Source organism: Eptesicus fuscus, chromosome 11, assembly GCF_027574615.1.
Source record: "Eptesicus fuscus isolate TK198812 chromosome 11, DD_ASM_mEF_20220401, whole genome shotgun sequence".
Classification (NCBI taxonomy): Eukaryota; Metazoa; Chordata; class Mammalia; order Chiroptera; family Vespertilionidae; genus Eptesicus; species Eptesicus fuscus.
Window position 1 is genome coordinate 59379857 of NC_072483.1, and position 16105 is coordinate 59395961.

General features: G+C 53.5%; 3 protein-coding genes across 8 annotated transcripts in view; all 3 read left to right on the forward strand.

Moving 5' to 3' along the window:
* PER2 (period circadian regulator 2) overlaps window positions 1-2346 on the forward strand; it is a 35221-nt gene extending 32875 nt beyond the window's left edge. The window contains exon 23 of the mRNA XM_028140733.2: window positions 227-2346. Coding sequence (XP_027996534.2) covers window positions 227-376 — 150 coding nt within the window. The 3' untranslated portion in view covers window positions 377-2346. The remainder of the gene's footprint in view (window positions 1-226) is intronic.
* A 4236-nt stretch (window positions 2347-6582) lies between these two features.
* Window positions 6583-8730, forward strand: HES6 (hes family bHLH transcription factor 6). 2 transcript variants are annotated; one of them, XM_008138447.3, is made up of 4 exons: window positions 6583-6742; window positions 6833-6919; window positions 7026-7107; window positions 7326-8730. In XM_008138447.3, exons 1-4 carry the CDS (start codon window positions 6662-6664, stop codon window positions 7763-7765), a joined length of 690 nt encoding a protein of 229 aa, XP_008136669.1. In that variant the 5' UTR covers window positions 6583-6661; the 3' UTR covers window positions 7766-8730. The 2 variants fall into 2 exon arrangements, with proteins under 2 accessions (XP_008136669.1, XP_008136671.1); XM_008138449.3 differs by having other exon boundaries at window positions 7026-7067; window positions 7326-7454.
* A 6347-nt stretch (window positions 8731-15077) lies between these two features.
* The window catches only part of ILKAP (ILK associated serine/threonine phosphatase), a 39647-nt gene continuing 38619 nt past the window's right edge, over window positions 15078-16105 (forward strand). For 4 of the 5 annotated variants that reach the window (XM_054723537.1, XM_028140719.2, XM_008138446.3 and 1 more), the window contains exon 1: window positions 15078-15185. In XM_054723537.1, the coding sequence (XP_054579512.1) occupies window positions 15137-15185 (49 nt within the window). In that variant the 5' untranslated portion in view covers window positions 15078-15136. Of the gene's footprint in view, window positions 15186-15901; window positions 15955-16105 lie in introns of those variants that run through there. The other variant, XM_028140729.2, reaches the window with a different exon arrangement.

A 16105-nucleotide genomic window follows, 5' to 3' on the forward strand; every position in this document is an offset into this window, starting at 1 on the left:
GAGGCTAGTAACTTAATTCCAGGTCTCATAGGCAGACCACCTCTCAGATAAGGGTCCAGCAGAGCTGGCCTCCTCCTAAAACAGGCATGACTCCCACAGCTGAGCAGCACCCTCAGAAACAGCTGGTCCTCTCTCCTCCAGCAGCCTTATAGCTAACACCTCGTCACTGTACCTCACTCAGGTTGAACTGCATTTTTCTTACTGATTTCATGTTTTTTCTCTTTAGGAATGTGTTTACTGTGAAAGCCAGGGAAAAGGCAGCTTTTGTGTACCATATGAAGAAGACAGCCCTCCTCTGGCACTCAGCGAAGCCACAGACAAAAAAGAAAGGGAAAATGGACCTCCCCTGAGCCACAAAAACGAAGGGCAGACGTAACTGCCCCCAACCCACCCCCGCCCACTCCAACAGCCAATCTACCTTAGACAGTGATGGAAGAGGACAGAGCTTCACAATTTGTTTCTAAGGAAATGGACAGATAAATTTTTGTTGGTTTTTTTGTTTTGTTTTGTTTTGTTTTAGGGAAAAAATCCATAGTTTTTTAGAGGGTGGGAAGAGTTTAGGAAGAAATACGTTTTTATATTTAAAATATAAATGTGGTCTTTGGAAGACAAGGAAGAGACATAGCTGTGATATAACTTAAGAAAGACTGAATCCCTTGTGTAAGTGTCAGGGAGGCCACCTGAGCGCTCACAGAAGTCCCTGGACCGACTAGGCTTCCGGGGGGTGTCCAAGGCATCACACCAGGCTGTGCCCATGTGTGACTCCAAGTGAGCTGAGGGCACGCCTCCTGTAGCTCTCCAGGGTGTGTTTGTGTGGATCAAATTCTGTCCTCTCTTGGAAGCTGCTTTTTATCTAAATTATTATCTAGTCAAACTAGATGTTTTTAAAACATACCAAGTGGAAATGACTGCCTCTCCTAATTTTCTTTTTGAAAATGTTTTGCATTAAGTGGTGTGAAGCAAACCGGCAGCTTTGGCTTCAGACACCATAGTGCCAGACATTTCTACCTGATGTCACTCTAGTTTGGGGTGAACAAAGTTGAAATGCCTGCTCTGGTCTAAGGCCTAGTGATTTGTGTAACCCAACTCCATCAGATTAACACTCACCCAGACCCTTCTGTGCATTGAGGTAGAACATCATTCTTGGCTCCTTTTCAGACCATGACCAGTATGTACATGAAAGCATGTTGTCTGTCATCTCTTCATGGTGACTTCCCTCTGCAAACCAGGCTTTGATCCCTGCGTTTGGGACCCATTCGTGTTCTTCAATTGATGAGTCCCAGACATCGGCTCTGGCTCAGGCAGAGCAGCCACTGATCTGTGAGCTCATCCTTCCCATCACACCCTGGGCTGGGACAGCCCTTAGTCTCTTCATGAGCCTCACCTCACTTGGTGCAGCTTCAGTCTCTTTGGTGACTTCCCCCAGTTTCTCTGGCACTTTCAGGTCATTGGGACACTTGGGGAAGAGTGAGGCCAGTCTGCCCAACTTTTTGCAAAACCTCATGTTGCATCATATATCCCAAAGATTGTTCGGAAAAAATTGTATTGGTCCCTGGAGTGAATGAGAAGTTCCCACTGATGAAGCAGTTGACTTAAAATTACATTGAGCCTGTAGAAACTTAAAGGAAGCAGGTTTCTGCTTGTTCTTTGATGGAGAGGTGGCTACCAGAATAGTGAAGTCCCCTTTAATCCAGTTGGTTTCATAATAAAACCATCCTATTCTTGAATATCAATCCTATTTTTTATTAACTCAAACAGAAAACTGTGTCTAACTTTTATTTTATTTACAAAGTAATATCACCTTCAGGAACCCAAGTGGAGGATGTAGTCTGTGCCTCTGTGTGATAATTAGATGCTACAGACTGCTCCCTGCCTCTGAAGTGAGGTCATGAAGGGATTGCATGGGTCTCCTGAACACAAACTGCCAAAACGTCCTCTACTGTTACGAGTGTTTACCGTCGGCATTATTTCATTGTTCGGTGCACACCCACTGGTTGTTGACTGCATAGCTCCATTGTGCTGGGAATGACAACAGGAGCATTTTGTGAAGTTGTTTACACGGTGCCACGCCTCCAGTCATGTTTCCTTTAGTGTATGTGCTGACACAGGTGTTATGAAAACCTTTCCTCAAATTTAAACTGAGCCTTCTTTTTAATATATTTCTAAAGTATATGTAAATAAGCTCCCAGAGTCTGTGTGATGACTTGTTAGCCTTGCCGGACAAGTGATTGGTTCATGCCCAAACCAAGCTTTCTCCGCCCAGTGCAATATGTTGTTGACTGCTTGTGTCTTTTTATGACTTTTTTGCCTTTTAGAAAATTGGTAAATAAAGCAAGTATATTTTTATTTTTATGTGTATGTATTTTTAATGTAACACAGAGGAAAAACTGAATAGAGATAAAAGATTATCAAAAGATGTTTTTTAAAAGAACTCTAGAAATTCTACCTTACAGACTCTTCTCACAAAGGACCCCCTCTTCTTCCCTGCACGGCAGCTTTGAGTTGGTCCCTCCTGTCTGAGTGTGGCCCTCCCCAGTGGACTTTCTAGGATATAAAGCTCATCCTGTAATCACTTGTGGGTGGGGTGGGGCGGGGCAGGGTGTTCTACTCAGCCCTGGAGCTCCTCTCTGCTCTGCATAACCCCAGCCACCGACTTTGTTCCCTTGTGCCCTCCCAAGGTTGTCTGTCCCCCCTGGGCTGGCTGCTTGGATGCTGGCCACAGGGCTGAGGCTAGGACGGCAGGGCCAGGAAAGCCTACTGTCTCCATCAGAGATGATACAGGCAGCACAGCACCATCTCCCCCAGCCCACCTGCCCACTCCTTCCTTCGTGATAATAAAGCCACGCAGGGCCCGGTCAAAACGGTAGAAGACCATGGCGGGTCAGAGTGAAGAGATGAGCGAATCGTGGACCCAGTCCCCAGCCTTCCAGAATCAATCTATAGAGAAGGTAAGGAAGGCTTAATTATGATTACAGGACATAATATAAAGAGATATAAAGCTCATCCTGTAATCAGGAGGCTTGACCCTGCCTCCTGGCCTGACTGCCTACATCCACGTGGTGATGGAGGGAGGGGGACAGAAGGCTAAGTCCTCCCAGTGAGCACAGAGGCCTCTGAAAACTGGCCTTATATAGCCAGATATGGCTGTTTCACTGAAGTTCTGAGTGCCTTTGGGGACCCTTAATTGCATTTTTATTTACCATATAACCCCAAGGGCACAACACCCCCCTTTTTTACAAACTAAAAGGAGCTGCTCAGAGCCCCCTGGGCTGATTGCCCACAAGGGGCCTAGACATCCACAGGCTGCCCACTGCCTTTGTTCCCTGGGGATTTATGGCCTGCCACCTCTGTCGCTATCTGGTCCCCCTGTGGCCACCGGAGCCCTGCCCAGCCTCTGCTGGCCTCTGTTCCTGGATCTGAGGGGATCAAAGGGTATACTCAGGAAGTCTGTGCTCAGGCAACCTTTGAAGGTGGGATCAGTCCAAGGGACAAATGGCAGGAAATAGGTCTGCTCAGGGAGGTCATGTTAAGGAGGAAGTGAGGACTTGGTGGCCCCAAGATGGAGTAGCCAGGCTTCTGTAAGGAAAAGGCCAAACTATCCAACTAGTGGCCCACTGAGGGAAATTGAGGCTGACTTCAAAGATGGGGCCTTGGGCAACTTCCAGTCCAATCAAGACTAACACACCTGTTCTATCCTTATGCTTTTTCCCCCCCAAGGGCTCTTGGTCATATCCCAGTTGGGCATATCCCAGCACTTAATTTTTCCTTCCTTCAACTCTAAACAGCATTCTTCAACACCCCCACCCCCACCCCATGCAAAACAAGGCTTTCTGGTCCCAGCCCTCCTTTCACCTCCTCCCTTCCCCTGACAACTATCTCCTGTCCTTTCCTTTTACAGCCAACTTTATATTATGTCCTATAATCATAGTTAAGCTTTCCTTGCCTTCTCTACAGATTGATTCTAAATGCTGAAACCCTATGAATAGTGTTGTGACTGTGAAAGAATTGGCTACTGAGCCAAATAATGCGCTAAGATTATTCTGGGACTGGTGTTTTTATTTTTTCTGGAGTTCCTTGTTGCCTTTCATTTTTTGCTTGCACCATTTGCCTTTATTTGTCCACCTTGGCCCCCACACTCAGTACCCAATCAGGTGGTCTATTGACCTTTTCCCTGAGGCCTCCCCCAAGGCCCGGATCATCCTGTTCCATTATGAGCTGACTTTCATGGAGAGCACTCTAAAACACATGTTTGGCCTTGTTCAAATAATATAATGGCTAATGACAGGGGTATGAATCATAATTTGAGAAATATCACTGAGTTTATTTTTCCATATCTCAGCTTCTCAAAGTAGTGAAAACTTAACTGTAGTGTGTGTGTGTGTGTGTGTGTGTGTGTGTGTATGCATGTGTGCAGGACTGTTTCCTTTCCTGGAGTGATGTCTAAATGGCAAAGAAGAATAATGTCACAGGCCAGCTTGGGGTCCACCCCCTAACTCTGCCAGTGCCCCCAGTAGGTATGGAGGATGGAAGGTCAGTTGGGTCTCTGAGCAACCAGGAGAGGGCAGAAGGGAGAGCGCTGAGTTTTCTGGCTTGTGGAGGAGACTGAGGACAACAGGGTGAGCAAAGTAAAGGAGTAGGTTCATACCTGGGTGAGTAGTGCTGGGCTGGGGAAGTCTCAGGGGCCTGCTCACCAAGAAGCAACCAAGTGGCAGCTCAGACACAGGTGAGAATCAGCAGAAGGGGCTCCCAGGTAGTAATAGAAGTCAGTGAGGTGACTCTGGGAACCTTCAAACCTCTCATTAAACTAGCCCTGCCTGTGAGGTCCCTCTGGTGGGGAGCCCAGTGAAATTGCCACCCGGAGGGCTGCCAGGTCTGCCTTAAGTGGCTGGGGATGGAGTGGTGATAGTTTCTATGGCCTAGTCCTACCAATCCAAAGTTCCTGGACATTCCCTACCCACCCAGTGCTCCTAGGAGACCAGGTAGGTAGGGGGCCCTAGATCGGGCCGCATCCTTGACCAGGGATGGAGGTACAATCCTAATCCTAATCCCTGGTGAGTAGTAGAGCACTGGTTAAGGGTGCGGTGCTGCTGTGGAACAGGTGCACTCCCACCAGGTGAGTGAATCAGGAAGCTGAGGTCTGAACAGTGAGGAAATAGCCATTGAAGGGGGAGTCTGGAGAGTGTGCCTGGCGGAAGGCGGTGCCACAAGGCATTTTGGCATCTGGCTCTTCCTGGTGGTGAGAACGTAGGCCCGCGGAGCAGGGGCCTGACCAGCGTCCCCAGGGCACTGTTCAGGAGCGAGGCTCCACGGCCCACACATCCCTCCCGCCCGGAGGCCGGGCTGGCAGATGGGCGGCCCGCGGTGGGGGTGGCGGTCGTCTGGCGGACACAGGCGCGCCCGCCTCCTGCCCGCGGGACAAAGCCGGCAGCGACAAAAGAGCGGCCAACACCTGTCTCTCTTGGCGCGGCCACCGCTTTTCTCCGCAGAAGCGGCTGCAGCTGCCAACTGTCACGGGCATCAAGTTACGGGGTCCAGACGGCGGCTTCTGCGAGCCTGGGCGGCGGGGGTGGGGGGGTGGGGGGGAAGGGACCGGAGGGGGGTGCGGCGGCGGTCCGGGGGCAGGAGGGTAAAGGGAGCCGAAGGGGGCGGGCACGGCGGGAGGGATGCAGGAGACTGGGGAGAGGGGGGCCAGGCAAAGGACCAGGGATGGGGACCAGGGAAGGGGGGCTGCGCCCGGGGAAGGGTGGCCGTGGAGCTAAGAGGGGAAAGGGAAGTCAAAGGGGGACCGAAGGAGCGAAGGGCATTAGGATTAGGAGGAGATAGAGGCTCAAGGGGTGACGGGATGATGTCCGGCTGTGGGGGCTGCGGGGCAGAGGAGGGAAGGACGAGCGGGGATGAGGAGAATGGCCAGAGAAGGGGAGCCTGGACGTGCGGCAAAGCCGACGAACCCCGCTCCACTAGGATCCCCGCACAAGCGGAGGGCGGCGGAGGGGAGGGCGGTGTCCAGACACACGAGTCCGCAAGAAACGCAAGGGGGCCACGGCCCGCTCCCGCCCCCGTTGCCCTATGGGCTCCCACTTTCGGGGCTCTGCAGCCACGCCAGTCCAGACCCGGGGTCCCCTCCAGTCTGGAGACCACGGGCTTGACTGACTTTGCCCGCCATGTCCAGGACTCAGCACTCAGCGCTCCTCTGGGGAGGCACTTGATGAACCCAAATGTGGATGCATAGGTGGATGGATGGATGGATGAGCTCCCGCTCGCACGCACAGCTGACCTGGGGGCGTTGTTCAGGGTATGGAGGGAAACCAGCGCACCCGGAGCCTCAGCTCCTAGGGTCACCGCCCCCTGTTGTGCCTCCCCTGCGGGGGTCGCGCAGAGGCGGAGCTGGGGTCCACGCCCGCCCGCCACGCCCCGCCAGCTGCCTACCGACTAGGACCGCGGGGCTGGACAAAGCGCGCCGCTTTCATTGGCTGCGCTGCGCCTCCGGCCAGCGGCTCCAGCCCCACGCGGCCAATGGGCGCATAGAGATGCAAATAAGGCTCTATAAAAGGGGCGGGGCCGTGTGCGGGCGGAAGAAGCGGAGTGGGGAGGGCAGGGGCTATCGCCGGCGGTGCAACTAAGGGCGCTGGGCGCGCCCGCGGCGCTTCGGGCGGTGCTGATTATGGCTTCGCCCCTGGCGCCTAGACGGGACCGCGCGGGCCGGGAGAATAAGGACCGCTGGGAGGCGCGGGGGGACCGCAAGGTGAGGACTGGGGCCCCGGGCGTGTGGGCGTGCGGGGGCGGGGGGCGGGGGCCGGCGCGGCGCTGCGGCTTAGTCGCCCTCTTCCCGCAGGCCCGGAAGCCCCTGGTGGAGAAGAAGCGGCGCGCGCGGATCAACGAGAGCCTGCAGGAACTGCGGCAGCTGCTGGCCGGCACCGAGGTGAGGCTGGCGGGCCGGTGCCCAGGGGCTGCTGAGCGGGCGGACGGGGGTCGGGGCATTGCCTCGCCTCACCTCCCTTCCCCACCTGGCGCCCCCGCCGGCGCAGGTGCAGGCCAAGCTGGAGAACGCCGAGGTGCTGGAGCTGACGGTGCGGCGCGTGCAGGGAGTGCTGCGGGGCAGGGCTCGCGGTGAGTGGTGGCAGGGCGCGCGGGCTGGGGCTCGCCGAATGGAAGACTTCTCCGTCTGACGCCCCTGTGCAGTCGGCGGCGAGAGCTCATCCCGGAGCAAGGCGTGCCCCAGCATCTTCGGGGTGAGCCCCATCACCGCTTGACGGGTGGGTCAGGGACACGGCAGTCCAGGCTCACCGGACCGGGCACGGCTCTCTCCCTCCCATTCCCGGGTGCAGGGCTCGAGCAGCTGCAGGCAGAAGCCAGCGAGCGTTTCGCTGCCGGCTACATCCAGTGCATGCATGAGGTGCACACGTTCGTATCCACGTGCCAGGCCATCGACGCCACCGTCGCCGCCCAGCTCCTGAACCACCTGCTTGAGTCCATGCCACTGCGCGAGGGCAGCAGCTTCCGGGATTTGCTCGGGGACGCTCTGGTCGGCCCCCCGGGAGACACTAGACGAAGCAGCTGGCTCACAGGAGGGGCCCTGGTGTCCCCGATACCCAACCCCCCAGTCCTCAGCCCCCCAGTCCCCGGGGACGACCTGTGCTCTGACCTAGAGGAGGCCCCCGAGGCTGAACTGAGCCGAGCATCTGCTGAGGGCCTGGACTTGGTGCCTGTGGCCTTGGGCAGCCTGACCTCTGCGGGCATAGTCCAGAGCATCTGGAGGCCTTGGTGACCATCACCAGCCTGCCAGTCCTGAGCCTGCAAAGGTGAGCCCAGCCTTCCCGCCTCTAGTTCCTCCTCCCTGGAGTCCAGATGTGGTGGGGCAGGGTCCTGATGTCTCCCACATCTGTCCTTTTCTAGCGGGTGGCTTGTAGGGAAGTCCTGGAGGACCAGCCCAGTCAGGCTCCTCGCCCTTTCCTTAAGAGAGTAACTTTTATGGACCCCACAGTCCTATTCCCCGCTCCACCCCCACCTCAAGGAGGGAGCTGCAGAGCTCCCACCAGGGCTCCCTCTCCCTGGCTTTTGCCTGTCCAGCCTTTTTGGGCTCTGTGTGGACCTTGGGGCAGGGGTGACCGGAGTGGTGCTGAGCCTCTCCTCAGTGCAGGGGCAGAAGGAGTCCTCAGGCCCTGGCAGCCCTGACCTGAGCAGAAACTTGAACTTGCCACTTCAGCCAGGGCACAGGGGAGGCAGGTGCAGAATTGCCCATAGCTGTCAGAGAAGCAAGGCTTTCTGTATGTCTAGCATTTAGCAGACTTGAGTTTGTAAATTAGGTTGCTATTGAACATTCCAATTTACTAAATAAATGATTTTGGAGAGTTAGTTACCCTTCTGAAGTATTACTGAATGATGTGGTGTCATTAATGTGTCAAATATAAATACCAAACCAAGTAAGTTTTTCTTGTATCTAATGCTCACGCTTCGTCAGCAAAGCAAGCAGTGTAATGGCAGTGGCGATGGGATACTCTGTCTCACAGTGGACAGTGCTTCCTCCTCCCTATTGCACGGCAGCTCCAGATGGGTTTCCCCTGCAGGTCCTTAGACCTGACCTGCTCTCCCAGGGGTTGTGTGCAGCCTGGAGATGAATATCATTGGCATGGGGTTTGTCTCCAAAGTAACCAAGCAATAGGGAAACAGCCTATCCCCTGGGCCATTCTCTGGTTCATGAGCTCCCAGGAATAAACGAGTGCTTCATTTCTAGTCACGTGATTTGGAAGTTTCTTTTAAAAACCTGTGTTAGAATCCATGAGTGTGGTGTCAGTCTGCCTGTGTTAGGTCGTCACTTTTCTTGACTGAGAGCGAGCTTCCACTACTGCTGGTGACTTCCGTGACCCAGATCACGACTTGGAGTGAAAGCACCATGGCTGCAGGCAGCTTGGACTGGAGGTCAGACTGGGCTCAGGAGGTCAGGACCTTGGAAGGAGAGTGAAAGGATGGGCAGCTGGGGTGTAGGGAGACTTCCCTCCTGGGCTGGGTCAGGACCTGCAGTTACCATGTGGTCAGTTAACAGCAGTCACTGCTATAGGTAGTCCAGCCGCTCTTTTGCTTCATTGCTCCTCTCTAGTGTGTACCTGTGCTTTAGGAACAACTTTCCCAACAGCCCTCTTACAAAGGCCCCCAGCAGGTCCTGACCACCAGGGGCATTTCACACTGGCTTCCTTAGGATTCAGTCTTAGGCCTCAGTCACCAGGTTCTAACCAGATGCAGCTTAATTTTAGTGACTGGGGATAAGTTGTTGAAGGGGTGGGTGAGGGAGGCAGGTCCATAAGACAGGGCTTGAGAAGATAGAAATGTTATTCTTGGGATTATTTTAATTGCCCCACACAGATAGATGTAGGATGTGTCCACAGGGACACATGAAGAGCAGATCCACCTGTGAGACCTCTGTCCCCTGTGGCTTCCAGAGGCCTCTGTGGTGAACTTTGGTGGCCATAAATGGCTGCAAACTTGGTGGATTAAAGCACCACACATGTATTACCTTGCAGTTCTATTGGTTAGAAGTCTGAGACAGAATTCACTAGACTAAAATCAAGGCAGGGCTGCACTTTCTGGAGGATTGAGAGTGCATCTATTTTCTTTTCCCTGCTTCAGAGGCTACCTGCATTCCTTGGCTGGTGGCCCCTTCCTCCATCTTCAAAGCCAGCAACGTTGCATCTGTCTGACCCTTCTCCCATAGTCACAGCTCCTTCTGACCCTCCTCTTCTGTTTTTTTTTTTTTAATATATATTTTATTGATTTTTTACAGAGAGGAAGGGAGAGGGAGAGAGTTAGAAACATCGATGAGAGAGAAACATCAATCAGCTGCCTCCTGCACACCCCCCACTGGGGATGTGCCCTCAACCAAGATACATGCCCCTGACTGGAATCCAACCTGGGACCCCTCAGCCCACAGGCCAATGCTCTATCCACTGAGCCAAACCGGTTATGGCTCCTCTTGTTTTTAAGGTCCCTTGTGACCCTTGTGATTAAATTGGGTAATCCAGGATACTCTCCCTAACTCAAGGTCCTTAATCCTTAATCAGATTTGCAAGGCCTCTTGCCATGTAAGGTACATTCACAGGATCTGGGAATGAGGATGTGCTTATCTTTGGGGATCTGTTATCCTGCGTACCACATCCACCTTTGGGTCTGCCCAGGCATTCTGCCATCCACCACGATGCACTGTGTCACTGGGTTCCCTCCCCTCTGATCTCTCAGTGACTCTGCTCTCTTCACTGCATCATAAATCTCGCCTTGCACTGGATCGTTCTTACCATCCTACAAACAAGCTGTAATACCTCCATCTGGAAGAAGGGGAGACAAAACCTCCCTGGCCCCCACGTACCCTGTTAGCTTCTGCCTTGTTTCTCACTTCTAAAACAAAATTCCTTAAACGCAACATCGATATTCACTGTCTTCACCTCCCCACCTCTCACTCCCCTCCCTTCCTCTCCAGTCTGGATGTTGTTTCCACCTCTCTACTGAAACTGCCCTTGTCAAGATCTCCAGAGACATCCAGGTTTCCAAGTCCGGAGGTCGTGTCTTTAAGTTTCACCATACCCAACCTTCCAGTGAAGCACTCCTCATAGTACCATTCCTTCTGTCCTGAAACTCTCCAACTCAAGAAAACTCCATCTGGCCCATTTGGTTTCCTCCGTGTGCCCTCCATCCAAAGCCCATCTCCACCCTTGGCCTCCCTCCATCCTGTGTACTCAATGTCTCCACTTGGGTGTCTGGTGGACATCACAAGCCAGGGGTGATTCTCACCCCCAAACGCACTGTCACTGTACTTGTTACCACTTCCAGACACCCCACTGATTAGACAAAAAATATAGAAGTCACCCTCAATTTATTTCTTTTTCTGTCATCCCACTTCCACCCAATCAGATCCATGAATTTAGTTCGAATTCCTATTTCCACGTGGGTCATTTTTCCCACCAACCGAACCCAGGCACCCTCATTTCATCCTTAATCCGACTTGGGCAGCAGACCTAACTCGCCTCGCAATTTCCACGCGGAGCGCCTGGCCGAGGCCTTTAAGACCCCGCCTGACCTCCCTTCTACAGCTCAGCTCTAGGCTCGGGCGTTTGCCAGTGACCCGATGGCGCGGATCCGGCCAGTCTCGTTCCGCGCGGCGCACCAGCCGGTGGACAACCCGGAGCCTGCATTGAGTGTGCGGAACTCCTGGGGCTGGGGGGTGTTGCAGAGTTTTGGCCACGCCCCTCTCTGTGGGCGCGCCCGCTCTGTCCCCTTCTTGCCCAAGGTGAGCCACGGAGCCTCATGGGAGATGTAGTTTCCACCCTTCGACTTCCCTTTCTCCGAGGCCGCTGCTGGCCAAGCCGGGACTGCGATTCCCAGAAACCGCCCAGGTCCGAAAGCCGCGCCCCCTCCGCCGAGGGCTGGGAGTCCTGGTGTCCCGCGGTGTCAACCGAGTTCAGTGATCACCCCTACTCCCATCCCCACCAGGCAGGCCAGTGTTCTCGCCAACATCCCAGGCCCCGGGAGAGGAAGCGATAAAGGCTAAGTGCCCCGCAGCACCGATCCTCCGCAGCTGGAGCCGCACAGCTGCGCTGGCTCCAGCCCAGGGCCCCTGGGATGGGTCCCCTATGGGACCCCAGCCATCGACCGCGGGGTACAGGCGGCCTGCACGCCGTGGTGGTAAAAGCTCCCCAGAGTTCGAAAGCCAACAGCGGCGGATGTCGAGGAAGGAGAGGGTTGTTTCAGGCATGTTACTCGAGGAGGGAACACATAAAAAGTGAATAACTGTGAACTAATCCCTGTCTTAAGTGAATGAAGTATAGTTTTCTAAATTTATTTTCATGGTTCAAAATTTCAGAAAATGTGGAAAGTCAAACATTTGTGAAAAGTCAAATATATTCATAAGTAAATTTTGTACTGCTCACAGGAAAAGCAAGGAACCAGGGGACTGGGCCACAGTCAAGGGACGGGCTGTGGGAGGTGGGATATCTCTATCCAGGTGAGATCGTAGAGGGCCACATAAACATGGCAAAGAGTTTGGATTTTATTCAAAGTAAACGGAAAGCAACTGAAGGACTTACGTAGGGGAGGGCAATGGGCTGAGTTAGGTTTTCAAATTATCCCTCTTTTTTTTTTTTTTTTTAATCAACTGTAGGAAGACAAGAGTCTAAGAGAGAGGAGGCAGTCTCATGTGCATAGTAAGGAAATATGGTGGCAGAAAGGGATGTGGAGGTTTTGAGGTGAACAGGCAAGGCCTACTAAATTGTATGTCTGGGAGGAGGGAAAGGCAGGAATCAAGGGGGTTGCCTAGGTTTTGGCAGGAGCCCCTGGGTGGATGACGATTTGAGAAAGGCTGGGGAGAACAGGATTTTGGGGAGAGAGCAGGAGTTGTAGTTGGCACATATTTAATTTGAGATGCCTATTAAACATCCAAGTGGGGATGCTGATAGTTCCCAGAAGAGTCATGAAAGATATGCACAAATGTGTCATTAGAATACAGCTATATTTAAGGCCACAGAAGTCATAAAGATAACTTTGGAAGAGAATAAATGGAGGAGGCTCTAGGAAAATATGCCCTGGGGCACACCACATTTAGATAAAAAGAAGCCAATAAATTGAATCTGGAAACAGTTCAGAGTGGGCCTAAAGTGAAGGTGAGGGGTAAGGGGGCGGGGGCGGGGAGGCAGGGAGCACAAGGCCTCTAGGGCTCTTTCTGCTGTGACAATAGCTGGGTCTGTAATTCTGTGAAATGACTACAGATAACAAACAGGGTGGAAGCAGGAGAGGGTGCCTTTTTGGAACACTGAGATTTTCTAACTGCAAAAAATGGCTCCCCTGTTGAGTTAAACCTGGTGAAATGATTCCACCTTAACTGTCTCATCCACCTAACTCCTTTCTGTCCCTTACAGAGGCATGGCAGCCCCACATCCATGCCTTTGTGCTCCACCCTCCACCCTCCACCCTAAACGAAGCCCCTGGTAGTGAAAGGAATTTTAGAGACAGGACAGGCAGTTTTAGGGAAAAGGGGATTCATGGGAGAGGAGTGCATATGTGAAGGACAGAAGTAGCTCCAAGACACCAGAATGCTTATCTTACTTTCACAGAGGATAGAGGATAGAGAAATGTTACAAGAGGAAGACATACTTTCATAGAGGATATAGAAATGTTACAGGAGGAAGGCATACATTCACAGAAGATATAGGAATGTTGCAAGATAAGGGGGAGAGAAAAAGGGGGGCACCACATGGGCTTTGACCTTTGAAACTGATACTCTGCAGAATGACCAATTAGGAAAGCACGGGGGTCTTAAATGGGGAAGGGGTCCAATTAGAAGGGAGCATAGATAAAGAACTTCCAGCCTTTAAAGCCTTAGACAAAGGGGCTTAGTTGGTTACCCCCTCGAGAACCCCTCTCTATGTGGGAATGTGTATTTGCTTCCAATAAATTTCCACACTTTTACTAACAAGTCCTTTTAATCTGAGAATTTTATTCTTTAAACTTCATGAGGCAAGAACCCACGAGGAGGAGAGTCTGGGCCCCGAACTCCACATATCATAGGAGGTTCTGGGGGTGTCCAGCCCAAGTGCCCTCAGAGTCGACAGTTTCTTTGCATTCCCAATGTGCCCTGGGCACATTCCTGCAAACACACACACACACACACACACACATCCCATGTATTATGAGGTTTTTCCATTCCTGATAATAGACTTTTTACTCCAGTGCTAATGGGATCTCACCTGAAGACTCCAGGGGAACCCCCTGCAGATCTAAGAAAGGCAGCATTACTTTCCTCACAAGCTGTGAGAGATTAAATAAAATTAACATTTGCAAAACACCTAACTAGTGTCTGGCCCCAAACTGGCACTGACCATGAAAGAACGTCCAGCCCTTAGAAAAGTCGTAGAAGTTTAATTTGAGCCAACTTTTGAGGACATGCCCAGAAGTGAAATCTTACAGGATTGAGATAATGCTCTGGGTAATGGCAGTTTTGCAGTTTGTTTTTTTATACATTACAATCAAAGGAGGAAGCACAACTGGAGCTACGTGAAATCCATTGGTGGTAGATTAGGGAGGCAGGAGAAAGCAAAGCAGGGGTAATCTCTGAGACTGGAGAAAAAGTAAAATGGAGAGACACATACTCCATTTACATTGGTGGGTACAGGATAGTTAACAACATTTTCAGCACATAGAGATGGTACGTGTGGGGCACAAATCTCTAGTGGGAGATTGTGCCCTGAGGGATCAGGGAAAAGGGATTACCCAGGTATTCTGAAGGTATATTATTATTATCATAGATGCAGGCTCAGGTAAGGTCAAGATTGACCTTTGTCAAGGAAGATACCCACCTAGAAAGTTTTGCATTCAGACCATCCCATGTGGTTACTTCAGGTCTGAGTGTCTAAGGCCCACCATGCAGTCGTCCCCTGAGCTTGTCAGGTTTAGTGTGTCGCCCCTTTTCGTCCACACTTGGCATAGAACAGAAAGGTCTGTGTGTGCCAGGCCATCCCTGGTCCCAGGCTGCTTTTCTGGAACATCACGTCCTTCTGTCCCGCTCCCCCCACCTGCCGAAAGGGTGTAGGCAGAGCGGGGATGCCTCCTGTCCGTCTGGCATCTTAGTTGGTTTCAGTCCTCACGCACAGGGCCGCTCAATTAAGCCTCGGTTTCTCGAGCTCTACAATGAATGATCTAGGAACGGACATCTGCCCCGCAGTGGGAGTGTGCGGGTGACGGGGCAGACGCCTGTGAAAAGCTCCATGGAGCCTTCCCAGACATCAGGGCTCACTATAGTTGCCCTTGAACTTAGACATTTCTCTCTGGACAGGCCTTCTTGGAACGGATGCCGGGGCTACAGCACAGCAGAAGAGGCCGGGACTCCCCAGGAAACATGGCGGCCTCAGCATCAAGTCCGCGGCCCTAGAGTCCTGTGCGCGTGCGCCCGGCCCCGCCCCCTCGCCGCCCAGCTTCGCCCGCGCGTAGGATTCTGGGGCGGCCGAGCCACGTCGCGCGCCCATTGGTGGCGTTCCGGGCCCGCCCTCGGGTGATTGACAGCGTCCTGACCGCCACCGCCCAGCTGCTGCTGCCGTCGCCGAGTGTGCAGGCCGCCGCCGCTCGCGGGCTGCGTGTCTGCCTCCGCCGACCAGCTTCCGCCATGGACCTGTTCGGGGACCTGCCGGAGCCCGAGCGCTCTCCGGCTGCCGGTAAGTGAGGGGCTGCCCTGCCGGCGAGGAGAAGGGGGCAGGCGGGCGGGCTGGTGGCGGCCTGGAGGCCGCGGCGCCCGAGGTGGTCGGCGGGAGGAGAAGGGCGGGCAAGCGCGCTCTCCTCGGGCCCGGCCCCAGCGTGCGCACTGCAGCTCTGGAGCCCCGGAGCGCTCCGCCATGTTCGCTGCGTAGGAAGAAAGGGCTCTGCTCGAGACGCGGGCCGGGGACAGCGCCGGCCCCCGCGGCTTTTGTGTGCGGCACCCACGCGCCGGCAGCCCAGCTTCGGGTAGCTCAGCGTCGGCCCGGCGCAGGGTCCCTCCGCCTTCGCACGTGGAGCGGCGTCCGGGGCCCTCTAGCCCGCAGCCCTCCGGCCTGGGTCTGAATTGCTTTTCCCTTGAGCTACGTTTTTCCGCGCGTGCGTGTACAAGTTCAGGGTTTTGTTTTGGTTTGTTTTTACTCCAGAGATTGAAGGAATCGCCAGCGTTATCTTTCGTGTTTTTGAATCATCCTCTGTGCTTCTCTGATTTTTCGGTTGATAGTAGTTTCCCGGGTGACGGGAAGTCTCCCTCTCCCCAGAGTCAGGAGCACCGGCCCAGGTCCACCCATCGGCCCGGCCCTGACCAGGGGGGGGGGGGGGGGGGGGTGAGTTCCTGCAGGCTGCGGTTTGAGCTCTACGCATTAGCCGTAGGAGACCAGTGCCTTTGTTATTGCTGTGTGTCCGGGTTTTAATGGGACAAATCCTGCTGACGTTTCCGTGCTGCATTTGCAGGTGAGACCTTACTTCCAAACCCGACTTGTTGGCAGAAAGCCTGGAACACTTGAAAAACAAATACAGACTTCCAGGCTCATCCCCACTAAATCCGAAAGTCTGAGGCTGGGCCCTCTGAGTCTGTTAATAAATCCCCAGGGGATTTTGCCGG